Source organism: Macadamia integrifolia, chromosome 11 (assembly GCF_013358625.1).
Source record: "Macadamia integrifolia cultivar HAES 741 chromosome 11, SCU_Mint_v3, whole genome shotgun sequence".
Taxonomy (NCBI): Eukaryota; Viridiplantae; Streptophyta; class Magnoliopsida; order Proteales; family Proteaceae; genus Macadamia; species Macadamia integrifolia.
Window position 1 is genome coordinate 14,465,511 of NC_056567.1, and position 12,790 is coordinate 14,478,300.

General features: G+C 38.9%; 1 protein-coding gene and 1 long non-coding RNA gene across 4 annotated transcripts; one reads left to right on the forward strand and one right to left on the reverse strand.

The window, feature by feature from the left end:
• Positions 1 to 1,868: 1,868 nt before the first annotated feature.
• On the reverse strand, positions 1,869 to 2,926 carry LOC122092621. 3 transcript variants are annotated; one of them, XR_006144239.1, is made up of 3 exons: positions 2,759 to 2,926; positions 2,490 to 2,603; positions 1,869 to 2,372 (listed from the first exon to the last, which is right to left on the reverse strand). It is a non-coding gene; the product is annotated as an uncharacterized LOC122092621 (long non-coding RNA). The 3 variants fall into 3 exon arrangements; XR_006144237.1 differs by having other exon boundaries at positions 2,490 to 2,926; XR_006144238.1 differs by having other exon boundaries at positions 2,477 to 2,926.
• Positions 2,927 to 8,004: 5,078 nt separating this feature from the next.
• On the forward strand, positions 8,005 to 10,023 carry LOC122093210 (receptor-like protein 51). The gene has a single exon (XM_042663493.1). It carries the CDS (start codon positions 8,396 to 8,398, stop codon positions 9,764 to 9,766), a length of 1,371 nt encoding a protein of 456 aa, XP_042519427.1. The 5' UTR covers positions 8,005 to 8,395; the 3' UTR covers positions 9,767 to 10,023.
• The last annotated feature ends 2,767 nt before the right edge of the window (positions 10,024 to 12,790 follow it).

A 12,790-nucleotide genomic window follows, 5' to 3' on the forward strand; every position in this document is an offset into this window, starting at 1 on the left:
GCATGCTTGCTTTTCCATTTCTTATTTCTTATATGCTATTTACAAATATTAAACCTATAATGGGAGTCAGGAATGATGTGAACAGCTAATCTACATCATTTCAGACATGGAAAAGCAAAACACCAAACTGTTTGATAAAGTTCCTACGTTTCTAATAAGAAAAAAAAAAAAAAAACAAAATAGTCTCTTCCATCCACCTCTCTCACTCCAAAGTATTCACTGCTCGGTGCTACCAATTTGCGGAATTTATCAAGGGGTATGTCTGGGAATCCACAAGCTGACGCAAGATGATGGTATGTTATTTTTTTTTTTTTTTTGGGTGGCGGTTGTGGGAGAAGGGTGTTTAGACGGAAACATATGTCATTAGATTTAAGAGATGCGCCATCAGAAAAAAAATCTGAGATTTTGTACTCTTTTTTCGGAAAAATGCAAGACTGGCTTTGTTTCTATTTTTCTAGAAACGTTTTATTGTAGAACAAAAGGGGGAGTGTTCTCTATGGCGGAGCACAACTTTCGTCAGCATCCCACCTGTTTCTCTCTTCTATCCATATGAGTCATTTCATATGAGAGGAGAGAGATAGATTATGGGAGTGTTGGCAGTGGGTGCACTCCCCCGTAGGGAACATTATCCCATAACAAAATTAGTAAATCTGGTTTTATACTTGATCGCATGTATATAGGTTCTCGTAAAAGGGGCTATGGACATGGCTGTGAAGGATTCTTTTGCATTCTCTCTTTTTTTTTTTTTTTTTACTAAAAAACAATCATGAAATGCATAATAAAGATCAATTTTTTATTAGACTCACTTAATTTATAGCTTTGGCTGGTTGTCATCAATTTCAAAATTGCCGTCCTCTTACACTATGTTTGGTAGCCAAGAGAAGAAAAGAAAAGAAAAGAAAAAAGTACACTTTTTGTATTTTTTTTCTTGGGTGAAGAATTTTTCTTTGCATTTGGTATGTCTTTGGATTCACCCTTTGAAATTTAAAATTCCTCTTGGGAATTGTGAAGTTTTTTTTTACTCAAAAAAAAAATATTGCAAAAAACATAAAAAAAATTAGAAAATATGAAAAGATAATAAGACAAGAAATAATGATTACACAATGATTTCCTATGTGTCTATCTCTCTCCTAAAATTCAAAATTTTTTGAATTTTTTCTTTTCTTTTCTTTTCTTCTCTTCTCTTCTCTTGGTTACAAAACATACATAATCTTTTTATTTTCTCACCATTTCATTTCTCTTATAGATTAATTTTTCCTTTCTTTTCTTTTCTTTTCTTCTCTTGGCTACCAAACATAACCTTAGTGCATAGTTAAGAAAACCGAGTTTTGACTTGGGCAAGTCACAAAAGTCAAGTTGAAAAAACATGAAACATGATGAAGACGGTGACTCACTCAAGTTTACGACGTGACCAAACTAAGTTCATATTAATCTGAGTTTTTCTTGCCTCATTGGTTTTTCCAAAGTCATGTGAAACTCATTGAGCCTGATTTTTTGGATCATATACTATTCATACACCATAAGTTTGGTTTTCAATTAAATAAAATCATTGACTTTTTGTTTGTTGTTATCAATAGTAGCTCCTACTTTCCTTCTCACCTGTGAAGCAACCATAGCATCAATACATCCACGCTAGGGGAAGGAGAAGAAGATATTAAAAAAAGGATAATTTACAATGCCACCCCTTGGAGAATGCCAATATTATAAGAACACCAATTCTCTTTCACTAAATTAGATTCAGACCCTCTACCGTTAGTTTCTGTTACTAAATATACCAAGAATGCTGACATTAGTAGTTTATTTTTTTTTTCTTTCTAAATACCATTTTAACCATAAAAATAATGAAATACTGAAATTACCCTCATTACTTGTAGATCCCAAATCGATTTCACCTTAACCTTAACTTCCAAATCAGTAAGATCCAAAACACCCAAACCAATAATTAAATGATCCAGTGGTTATGGCACACCTTGTGAGCCACATGCTGCCAAATGTTCTTCAATTGTCTTCAGATAATGGCTTCTGAAGGAACTCTGCTGCACTATGCTGAAATTTTGTGCAATGCAGAACATAAATGAGAAAAGACTCCATTTTCATGCGCGATTATATGAGCGTACAACTTGGTTCCAGCCAAGGACACCCGGCGGAGCAACCTGGAGAAAGAATGCCCTATCAAATTTGATCTCCTGCTGCTCAGCCTGCTCTTCCTTCTCCTCCTTCCCACATTCATCAACGCTACAAGCTCCAGAGTCCCCGTCATGGCAACAAGAACATCCGCCGCTTTGACTGCTCACCGCATCGTCGTCAATTATCTCCTTCTTTCGACCCCTAATTTCGCTACCTCGGAGTTACCTTGTTCCGACCAGAGAGACCTGACATGAATTTTCAAAAACCCAACTTTTCGGCTTATCACCGGACGTCGTGGAATCAAAAAAAGGAGAAAAAAAAAAAAAAAACGGACGTCATGGAATCATACTCATCACCGTTACCATTGTGGTCTCCATCACCGGCAATCACTTGTTTGTTGTCTCCATTCCCAACGACAACAACAGCATCGTCGGGGGCGGCCGGCGGCCCCGCCATTAGGCTCCCCAATCCCAACACTGGGCCAAAGAGATACAAAAGGGTATGTGAAGGAAAACCTCGAGGACAAATAGGGTCTATGCAAGAGGCACAGCCGCAGTGGTTGAATTCTCCAGAGAAATTGTAACAGAGTAACAAGATAGAGAGAAACAAAGAAGAGAAAAAAAAAACAAACATTTTCATGCCGGCGACCTAAGATGGCAACGATGCAAAGCGCATTTCTCACCGGAGACAGTAGGAGAAGTATTTGCCGGTGATGGAACTACCAATACTTGGTGGCTGGAACTTGTCTGAACCCTTGATCGCAAGTATGGAGAGAAGGAGAGGAGGAGAGGAGGAGAGGAGGAGTGGAGGAGAGGAGGAGAGAAATAGATAAGGGAATGAAATGGTAAAATGGTAAAGGGGGTGTTTTTGGAATAATGAAAATGGATAACTTATTAGTGTTTTACTCATAAGGGTAAAAATGTCATTTCACAGTATTTTTTTAACAGAGACTAATGGTAAGGGGCTTGAGTCTAATTTGGTGAAAGAGATAGGATATTCCTATAATATTGGCATTCTCCAGAAGGTGGCGTTGTAAATTACACATAAAAATTATAAGAAAATAAAAATAATGTGCCCAGCCCACCAGGTTTGAAAGAGGTGAGTTGAATCAAAAAACCTGATATTTGAATTATGCAATAGAGTTATAGTGGCTTACGAAGGTAGCATCATTTTAGGGCAAGAGATTGTTGCCTAGTTCACGTGGCTCTTGCATCAATGGGACGTCAATGAGAGCATGCATAAGGGCATCAACATGGATGGCATTTTATATTTCAAGAGGCAAGGCAGTAATGTTGTGAACTCCGGTGTCTATGTGCAAAAGCCACACGATCAAGCCAATAGCATTTCTTTTCCCATTATTTTATTATTTAATTGGACAAGAGATCGCTATCTTGTCACGTGGCCCCAGCACCAGTGCGGGGCCAATGAGAGTACTTGTTGGAGCATCAATATAAATGAAAATTCTTGATTTCAAAGAGGGCAGGGATGTAATTTTGTGGGCTCCTACAAGACCAGGTTGCATTCTATTTCCCTACCTAATTTCTTAAAATCCGCGTAAACTGTAAAGTAGGTTGCTGGCCTATGCAGCCAAATTAAGATTCATGGAAATTTTTGAAAGCTGTTAACCATTTAACTTGAAAATGAATTGCTAACTAAGTTCTAACAAGACATTTTTTATATCTGTAAACCATTTAAAATCGAAGATGAACTGCTAGCTAGAGTTCTAATTAATGGAAAAGTTTTCAGCTGTTAAACATTTAAATTGAAAATGAACTGCTAACTAGAGTTCTAAATAGATATTATACAAATAGTTTTGGCAAACCTTTCAAAGCAATAGCACTCATAATAATTTGTGGGAAATCATAATTGAATCCAACTGCATAATAGAGATTTGTTTGATTTAGGGTTTTCTCTTTTTTTGGGTTGTTCCATTTAAATATAAAGCCATCCGTAATTTAGGGACTTCAAGTCTGCAACCTCTTCTGACACGAATTACTATTAAAACTAAGGATCTAATGAGAGATCATCCACCGATCGATCAGAGCTGCTAATCTGCTATCCTTTAATGCTGATCTCTCTTCGAGGAGGGCGCGCTTCTGATGAAATGCTGACTGCAATAGGAATGGTCCTGTCATGTCCATACTTACAAAAATCGGATTGGGCGATTTGGGTCGGTCCGATCATGATTCTAAGTATTGGTCTTAGATTATCGGTAATGATTTGGCATGTTTTCAATCCTAATACCTAGTTGATATTATAGCAATCAAACGGTATGAATCAAGAGTAAAAAGTCATAAAATCTAAATTTTAAGAAAAGTTAAGGGTTCAGATTATCTGTAATGATTTGGTCTATTTTCGATCCTGACACCTAGTTGATATTATATCAATCAAACAATATGTATCAATGGTAAAAAGTCATAAAATCCAATTTTTAAGAAAAGTTAAGGGTAATTTTGTCCAATACAGGCAATTTGATACAACATTGGCTTGAGATGGCTGATACATGGTCAAGATCGTCCTAATCAAATCGGTATTGACTAAGACTGATCAGTGATCTAGTCCGATTCAATACCAATGCACTTATAGATGGTGTAAGGGTAAAATGATCCAAAACATCAATAAATAAATAAAACAAGGGTAATCATGTCCCATTTCAGTACAATGCCAACCAACATTGATTCGATCCAGATCAATTCCACGATTGATCCCAAGTTTTAAAACCTTGATCCTTTTCCATCCTAGTTAGAAATCAAAATTGTTTTAAGCCTTGAGGGCTCGGCTAAAGGTTGATTACTAAATACTAGTGATAAATTTTGAAAAAAAAGGTTGCTTGGTAGTTTTTGTGCACCCTGAGGCATTAGCACTTGAAACCATCTCACCTATTGTGAAATCAATAATTCCATCTATATATATTTCCACATGCTTTCACAGTGGTGGTATTTCCCGCTTTGATGAGGTCATTTCGCCCTCCTTTATATTTGAGCATAGGGGCCATAGTGTCTCACAGCTTCTTTTGGAAAAATGGCTTTGTGTTGGGACTGTAGGGGATGCACCTAGGCATAGAGGAGGTGAAACAATCACCCCACCCCATCAAAGGCGAAAATACCCACCCATTGGTATTTTCACATGCATTCCTATTGGCCCCCCACACAAGTGCAAGGCCATGCTCTAAGACATAGAACTCTTCCCCGCTTCTTTTTCCTACAAGGTATGTATTATATACTAGTGGTGCAAGTTTGGTCCTAATAGCCCGATTATGCCCTAGCCCGCCTGAACCTGACACAAAGCCTAGGCTAAGATTTTTAACCTTGAAGGCGGGTTAGGGTTGAAAAACATTAACCGTAGAGTAGCGTTAGCCCGACCCAACCCAACCCTGCTTTTAACATGATTTATATAATATAATTTAGGGCATCCTATCTTTTTATTCAGAATAATGAAATTTCAGTCATTGATTCTATGATCAAGTGTCCTAAACATCTATTATCGTATTGCACTCATAATTTTAAGGGTAATTTACAGCGCCACCCCCTAAAGAATGCCACTATTAGGGAGACACCCCCTGCATAATACCAAATTATACTCTGATCTCTGCCATTAGTTGCTATTACGGAATATACCTTATATGCTGATGTTAGCTAATGTATTTTTTTTCTAAATATTAAAATATCCTTATAAAAGTAAAGTACCTGATATAACCTTCTCTTAACCCCTAACCCTCATCACATACCTTTCTGGTTAAATCTCTGATCCATAAAAGTGAGGAGAAATCAAGAGACTAGAAAAGGAAAAAAGAAAAAAAAAAATTAGAAGACTAATATTTTGGAGATTAGGAAATCTCCAGTAATCCTCCAATACCATTACCACCACCAGCTAGTCCAATTCAACTGGATCAAACCCTTAAGGGTGTGTTTGGTTCGGTAAATCTTTGGGATGACATTTTTTAGAATAATAATTCTTAAATTTTGGAGTTGTTTGGTTCCACTAGATTGACCCTCATAAGTGAGCACCCTACTTCCCATGAATGACCATTTTACAAAGGATGTGTTCCAAATCTGAGTTTACCTCAACACCTAAACTCAGATTTGAGCAACCTTTTTACCACCTAATATAAAAGAAGAAAGCGGAAAGAAGTTCTCTACGGAAGCCAATATCTCAACCCGCGAGAAACATGTACTAGCCTCAGGGTAGGGGTGTCAATTCCTAAACCGAACCGGTAAAACTGGCCGAACCAAACCGATAACAACACAGACCGAACCGAACCGAAGCATTATTGGTTCCGTTCGGTTTGGAGTATTGCAACCCCAAAACCAAACCGAAACAGCACCGAAAATCGGATGAACCCGAAACCAAACCGAAACTGGCTCAAAACCCAGACCGAAAATGAAACCAAACCGGTAAGAAACCGAAACACTCCAAAATTCATTAAAAAAAATCAAAATTTGTATAGTTTTGTATACATTTGTATTGAAAGTCGAATCCAAACTGGACCAAAAACCAAAACCAACCCGGTTACAAATCGATTTAAGAAACCGAAGACAAATCGAAACCAAACCGCACCGAAACTGAAACCAAATCGAAACCAAAATTTCCTCATTGGTTCGGTCTCGGTTTCAGCTTTCCCACACCGAAATCGACTCAATCCGGACCAAAATCGAGCTGGACCGACCGATTGACACCCCTACCTCAAGGCAACCAAACGATTTTTCAGAAGAAACATAATTCAGAAGAATGTCAATCTTGAATGTCTATCACAAGATTGACATTCATATCCGATATATACACCATGTGATTTACCGAACCAAACACCCCCTAAAGCTTCCACAAGCGCTTCTACCATCGGATTTCCACCTATCTCACATTTACCATTTGATCTCTTCGTGCGAAAGAGACATCAAGACCTTAAACGTGGTGAATTGACATTCACAGACTCTTCCTGCAATCTCGTGTTCAGGGTCGACAGCAAATCCTCCAAATCCACTCCCTCCTAACTCAGGCAACTCTTGCTTGATGGTTCAAGAACTCCCATCCTCTCTCTCTCTCTCTCTCTCTCTCTCTCATTGAATGGCTATAGTGATATTTGACTATGGTTGGTTTCTTGGTCCTTGATCATAGAGGTGAACCTTTTCGTTGTGGATTTTACCATGTTTTGCGTCCATCCGTCCTCTATACCTTGCGAACCCTTTAGCCCATGATACAATCTCTTCAAAGCTTCCTCCAACCACTAGCGTTTGAATCTTGCAAATCCCCTCCTCAACTGCCAACCGTGCCCTTTCCTAGACCTCTTGAATCTACAACCACCGCCATCTAATCTATCCCTCTTGTTTTTGTTTTGATCAGAGCAGAAGAAAAGAAAGGGCGGAGAGAGAGAGAGAGAGAGAGAGAGAGAGAGAGAGCCGTCATTTCAAATCCTCACTTAACAGAGACTGACGATAAGAAGTATAATTTGGTATTATGCGAGGTGTCTATTTAATAGTGACATTTTCCATGGGATAGTGCACTAAATTACCCTAATTTTAATTATATTATTGATTATTTTGATCTATAATTTTTTTTTTTAATGGATATGACACAAATGATAAAAAAACAGGGTTAAACTTATTACCCCGACCTTACAAAAATCAGAACCAATGAGGATCCATTGATAATTTCCGATTCGATCCTATTGATCCACACGCTGGTCCAGGAGGACCAGGACCACTCTCCCGGATAAGAACTCTTCTCCGCTTTTTTTCCCTCGAAGGTATATACTATATATACTTCATTACGTGATATTATCCAAAGAAGGGGGCATTTCAGTAGTTACAACGGTCCCCGAGGTACCCCACCACCCAACCCCACTGACCCACTCCGTCTTCAACTGATCAACACAAGAGCTGCTTCTCAGTTCCGCCAACGAACACTGTTTTTTTCACTCCAGAGAATCCCCATCTAAAACCCTCACTCTCCCTCTCTCCCTCTCTCCCTCTCTCCGATCTCTCTCTCTCCTCTTCTCTCTCTCTTTCTCTGTGATAAGCAATCATCTCAGCTGACAACCCACTCCAAGGCAAGGAGTAAGAAGGAAGAACCCATCAGAGCCTCTCTCTCTGTTTCTGTGTGTGTGTTTGTGTGTGTGATGAGCACTCATCTCAGCTTGACTACTCACTCCAAGGTAAGGAGTAAGAACGAATAACCCATCAAAGCCTTTGCCTCTCTTTTCTCTCTCTCTCTCTCACTCAAAGTACGACATCAGGGATACAGAACCCTCTTTCTCTTCAATTGTATCTGAGTAATGGAACACAAACCCTCAACCTTTCTTATCATACTCTTACTCCTATCCTACAACCTGAACATCTACTGTGCTTCCCCACATTCACCAAAATCATCGCCGCCACCAGACATCTCTCCAATAAAATCTCCTTCTTCACCTTCAAAACCCACTACAAGACCTTCACCATCCCCATCTCTTCCTTCACCTCCAAAATCTTCACCGTCTCCATCTGTTCGTTCGGAGCTTGACCCTAAACAGTTGCAGGCTCTCCGTTCCCTCAACATCCCAACGGCCAAAGATCCATGCTTTCAACCTTCCCTCCACAATGCCACTCTCTGCGACTCCGGAAAACCCTTCAGGCATCTCGTCTCGCTTCGACTCATCAACTGCTCCGACGACGTTCAAATGTCCATCACCGCCTTGAAATCCCTACGCACATTACGAGATCTCGAGTTTCTCAACTGCCCAATCCCACCTGTTCATTTACCAGATGAGTTCATCGCCAATCTCCGCTCCTTCACCTGCGTCAACAGTCTCCATAAGCTAACTGGAATTTGGCTCGGCCGTCTTAAGAATCTCACAGATCTAACTGTCTCCCAAGTGATTGTTAACACCCGTGGACCATCGATCATTTTGGGGAACTTGAACAAGCTCAGATCCGTAACCATCTCCAACACCAATCTCACTGGGTTTCTCCCCAAAAAATGGCATTTGAACCTTACCCATATCGATTTATCCGGAAATCGACTTAGAGGAAAGGTTCCCACTTCGATAACTCTTCTCTCGGATCTTGAATTCCTGAATTTTTCTTCGAATGCTCTTACTGGTGTTCTACCCTCTTCGATGGGTGACCTGTTGTCGCTCAAAAATATCTCTTTTGCATCAAATTCATTGTCCGGCCCCATACCTGATTCGATGTCGGAGATACCAGGTCTACTTCATCTTGATCTGAGCTCAAATCAATTCAATGGAACAATACCCAAGTTCCTTACTAAAATGAAAGAGTTGAAGTATCTCAATCTTGAGAACAATAACTTCAATGGTGTGATTCCCTTCAATGGGTCTTTCATAAAGAGATTGGCCGTATTCAAGGTAGGCGGTAACAGCAATCTCTGCTACAACCACTCCAGTCTATCTTCGAAGCTGAAGCTCGGGATTGCTCCCTGTGATAAAGATGGGTTACCAGTGTTACCCCCACCGGACAGTTCATACGATTCATCTGGGTCTTCTGATGGTAGCAGCAGTGACGATGGTTCAGATAATGAGTCAAGTCCACCACAGAGTGATCATAGGCACGGGCCAAGTAAGATTGTTCTTGGAGTTGCAATTGGGCTTTCGTCTATTGTGTTTTTAATCGTGTTCCTGGTTCTTCTCTCCAAGCGGTGCGCATGAAAACTAGCAATTAGAGGTGGGTTTTGTTCAAATTACCATATAATTTGAGAAGAAATAGGAGCCTATTCTTTATTTTTCTTTGAATACAATGTCTCAATCTACAGATGGAGAAGAGAGCTCCGATTTTCATTTTTTTTTTTTTTTTTTGATAAAAATTAAGGATTGTTGAGTGTATGATAGTTGTCACTTATCAGTTATTACAGAAGGGGGAAAGAGTGGTGGTTGTTATATTAAAGGTTTATCACCGTATTGTGTCATTTTTTTTCCTGGTGTGGGTATTCTTCTGAAGTTCAGAACTACTACTCCCAAGAAGCCTTGCTAAAGTTTTTTTTTTTTTTTTTTTTTTTTCTGCTGATTAACTATGTATTTTTGTACAACTAATGGGAGTTTTTGGTTTATTAATATTTTAATCAGTTGATGATGTCCCTTTTTATTAATTAGAAAAAGTTCTTTTTTAATCTAGTTTAGTTTGCCATAAATTCTATGATGTCTCCAGTTTATATTTTTGGGGTGAATGTTTATTTATTTATTTTTTGTGGGGGGTGTGCATAGAACGAGGCCGTAGTGTGGCTTATCACTTAGACACATGGGGGCAAATGGTCGCTCTACCCTGATAAAATAAAAGTTGTCTTTTGAATGCTTCCTCGTGTGTTTATATTGGCTCTTAAGCAGCCACAGGAATCACACTCCCCCATATTCTCCACATAAAACACTTCTCCATTTTTTTCTCAAAATCTATTTTGGTCTTTTGAGTTATTGGGTATGGTTGATCGTTTCACCTGGAATCTGTGATCATCGTCCTCGACCAATGTGGGTTTATATATATATATATATATATATGGAAATTATCTTGTACCACTCCTAAAATAAAAATAACTTGAAGTAACCCCTAAAAATAAAAATAATGTCTACAACACCCTAATTTGTAACACCATTAACTGAAAATGAGAAATGTCTCTTTTACCTTTATACTTAAACTCTAAATAAAATCCATTTTCTTCCAAACCATTACTTGGAAGGTCCAAGTATCAATATACATGCTAAACCAACCCAAATCGACAAGAAACCATTTTCAAATTAGACCGATTGGTTTGGTTTTAGATTCAATATTTCCTAAAACCATCCAAGACCATGATGCCGTGATGAGCACACAAATGAAGCTGCTGCAAACTCCGGCCAAGAAACAAAATGTACTGGTTATGTCCGAGTCAAGTATGGGTTCCATCCCTTGTCTCGCAAATAGTGTCCATGTATCCTGTGATGCACTAACAACATCCATCTATTTTACCTTACTCAAATGGCTTCCAATATTCTCAAACTCCGAGCACCAACAATTAAAATCACAAAACCCACCGCTCCATTGAAGCCTTCAATAAGAACTCTCTTTCCATCTCAACCAACTCCTTACGGACCTTACCATCATAATCACTATGAACACCATCACTTCCACTTTTCCTTATTGCCCCATAAGCAGCTACTCCATCGGCCTTTATTTCTGAAATCTTCACAGTTACCTTACACCCCACCCACCACTAAGGAAGAAGCCATCCTACAAGCCAAGTCATGCCTCTCAACCACCTTAGAGAAGCCCGTCAACAACCCAAGATTCGTAGTAGGCAAGCTTAGGAAACAGAACTAGCCCAGGTGCTGAATCGAGATCCCAGTCATTGACAATTCGGCAGTCTCTATCCCAACTCGCTCTCTAGGTGCTCGGAGATCTACCCATTAGAAGAAAAGGCTCTTCGCTTAAGATCTTAATCTTATGGCCCAATCTTACCTCTACAAGATTAGCTAACAAAGCCTTCAAGTCTCTGTCATCAAAGTCAAACCAGGTTGAACAAATCGACCTTTCTTCGATCACTGATTATGATAACAGAGTCTTGAATTCTGCCGATGTAGCAGTGTTTTGGCACCAGAGGCTTCAAAATTGGATGTTATGAAAGCGGTTATTGATAGTTTATATCTGAACCGGGGGTGGTTTTCAATCCCAATTGGGCATTTGAAGAGGAAAGTGGATTTGGGGAATTGAATAGATTTGTTAGATTGTTTGAAGTGGATTATTCGTTCATGGGTTTGGAGGTCAGAGGAGTTCTTAGGTGTAGTCTTCGTAGGTGAGCGGAGCAAAGCAACACAGCGGCGACCAGAGGTTAGGATATCAGAGTAACGGTTGTGGATTTTGGGAAAATATTTCCCAAACTATGCTTTACTAATTGGGGGCAAAGGTCATTATATTAACTTAATATACCTATAAGGGTAGATTGGTTATTTAGTGAAAAAATGACTGATGACATCATCACTTAACGCCTTAATCCTAACATAATGGGTTTTTTAGATATAATTTTATGAAAGTGAGAAGTCTACTTGACATTATTTTCATTTTTGGGTGTTACTCCAAGTTATTTTCAATTTTAGGGGTGGTACAAGATAATTTTCCATACATATATATATATATATATATATATATATATAAACAACAACAAAGCTTTATTCCAACTTAAAAGGGTCCATGACATGGATTCAAGCAAATCCATGAAAAACAGTAAAATATTGCTAGGCTGCCGGTGTGCAGTTTCTTCTTTGTGGCAGTCTATTCCTTATGGGTTTCAAATCTTGAAATGGTTAATCGAATCGTCTAGCCTAGGGCTGTGGTTGGTTTGGTTTGGTTTTTATCTCAGTTGAGTCAATTTGGGTGTGAAAATGGTGAAACTAAAACCAAACTATTAAGAAAAATTCTGGTTTCAATTTGATTCTGATTTTTTATATTGGTTTTTTCTTCAATCTCGTTTGTGTTTGATTTACTCGGTTTGATTTTGGTCTGAGTTTTGAAATGATCTTGGTTTGATTTGAATTTGCATGGTTTCGGTGGTGTAACACCCCAACCCAGAATCAGCTCAAATTATACTTCAGTTTGGTTAGGTTTTGACACCCCTATCAAGCCAATTCAAATTGACCTGAATCGGTGTGAATCGTCTAGATGAATCAATGCCCATTTTGATATGGCCGGACGAATCCGATTCCAATTTT

Bases quoted from the DNA above. Each gene is read 5' to 3' on its own strand.
- LOC122093210 (XM_042663493.1), top strand. From the start codon at position 8,396: ATGGAACACAAACCCTCAACCTTTCTTATCATACTCTTACTCCTATCC.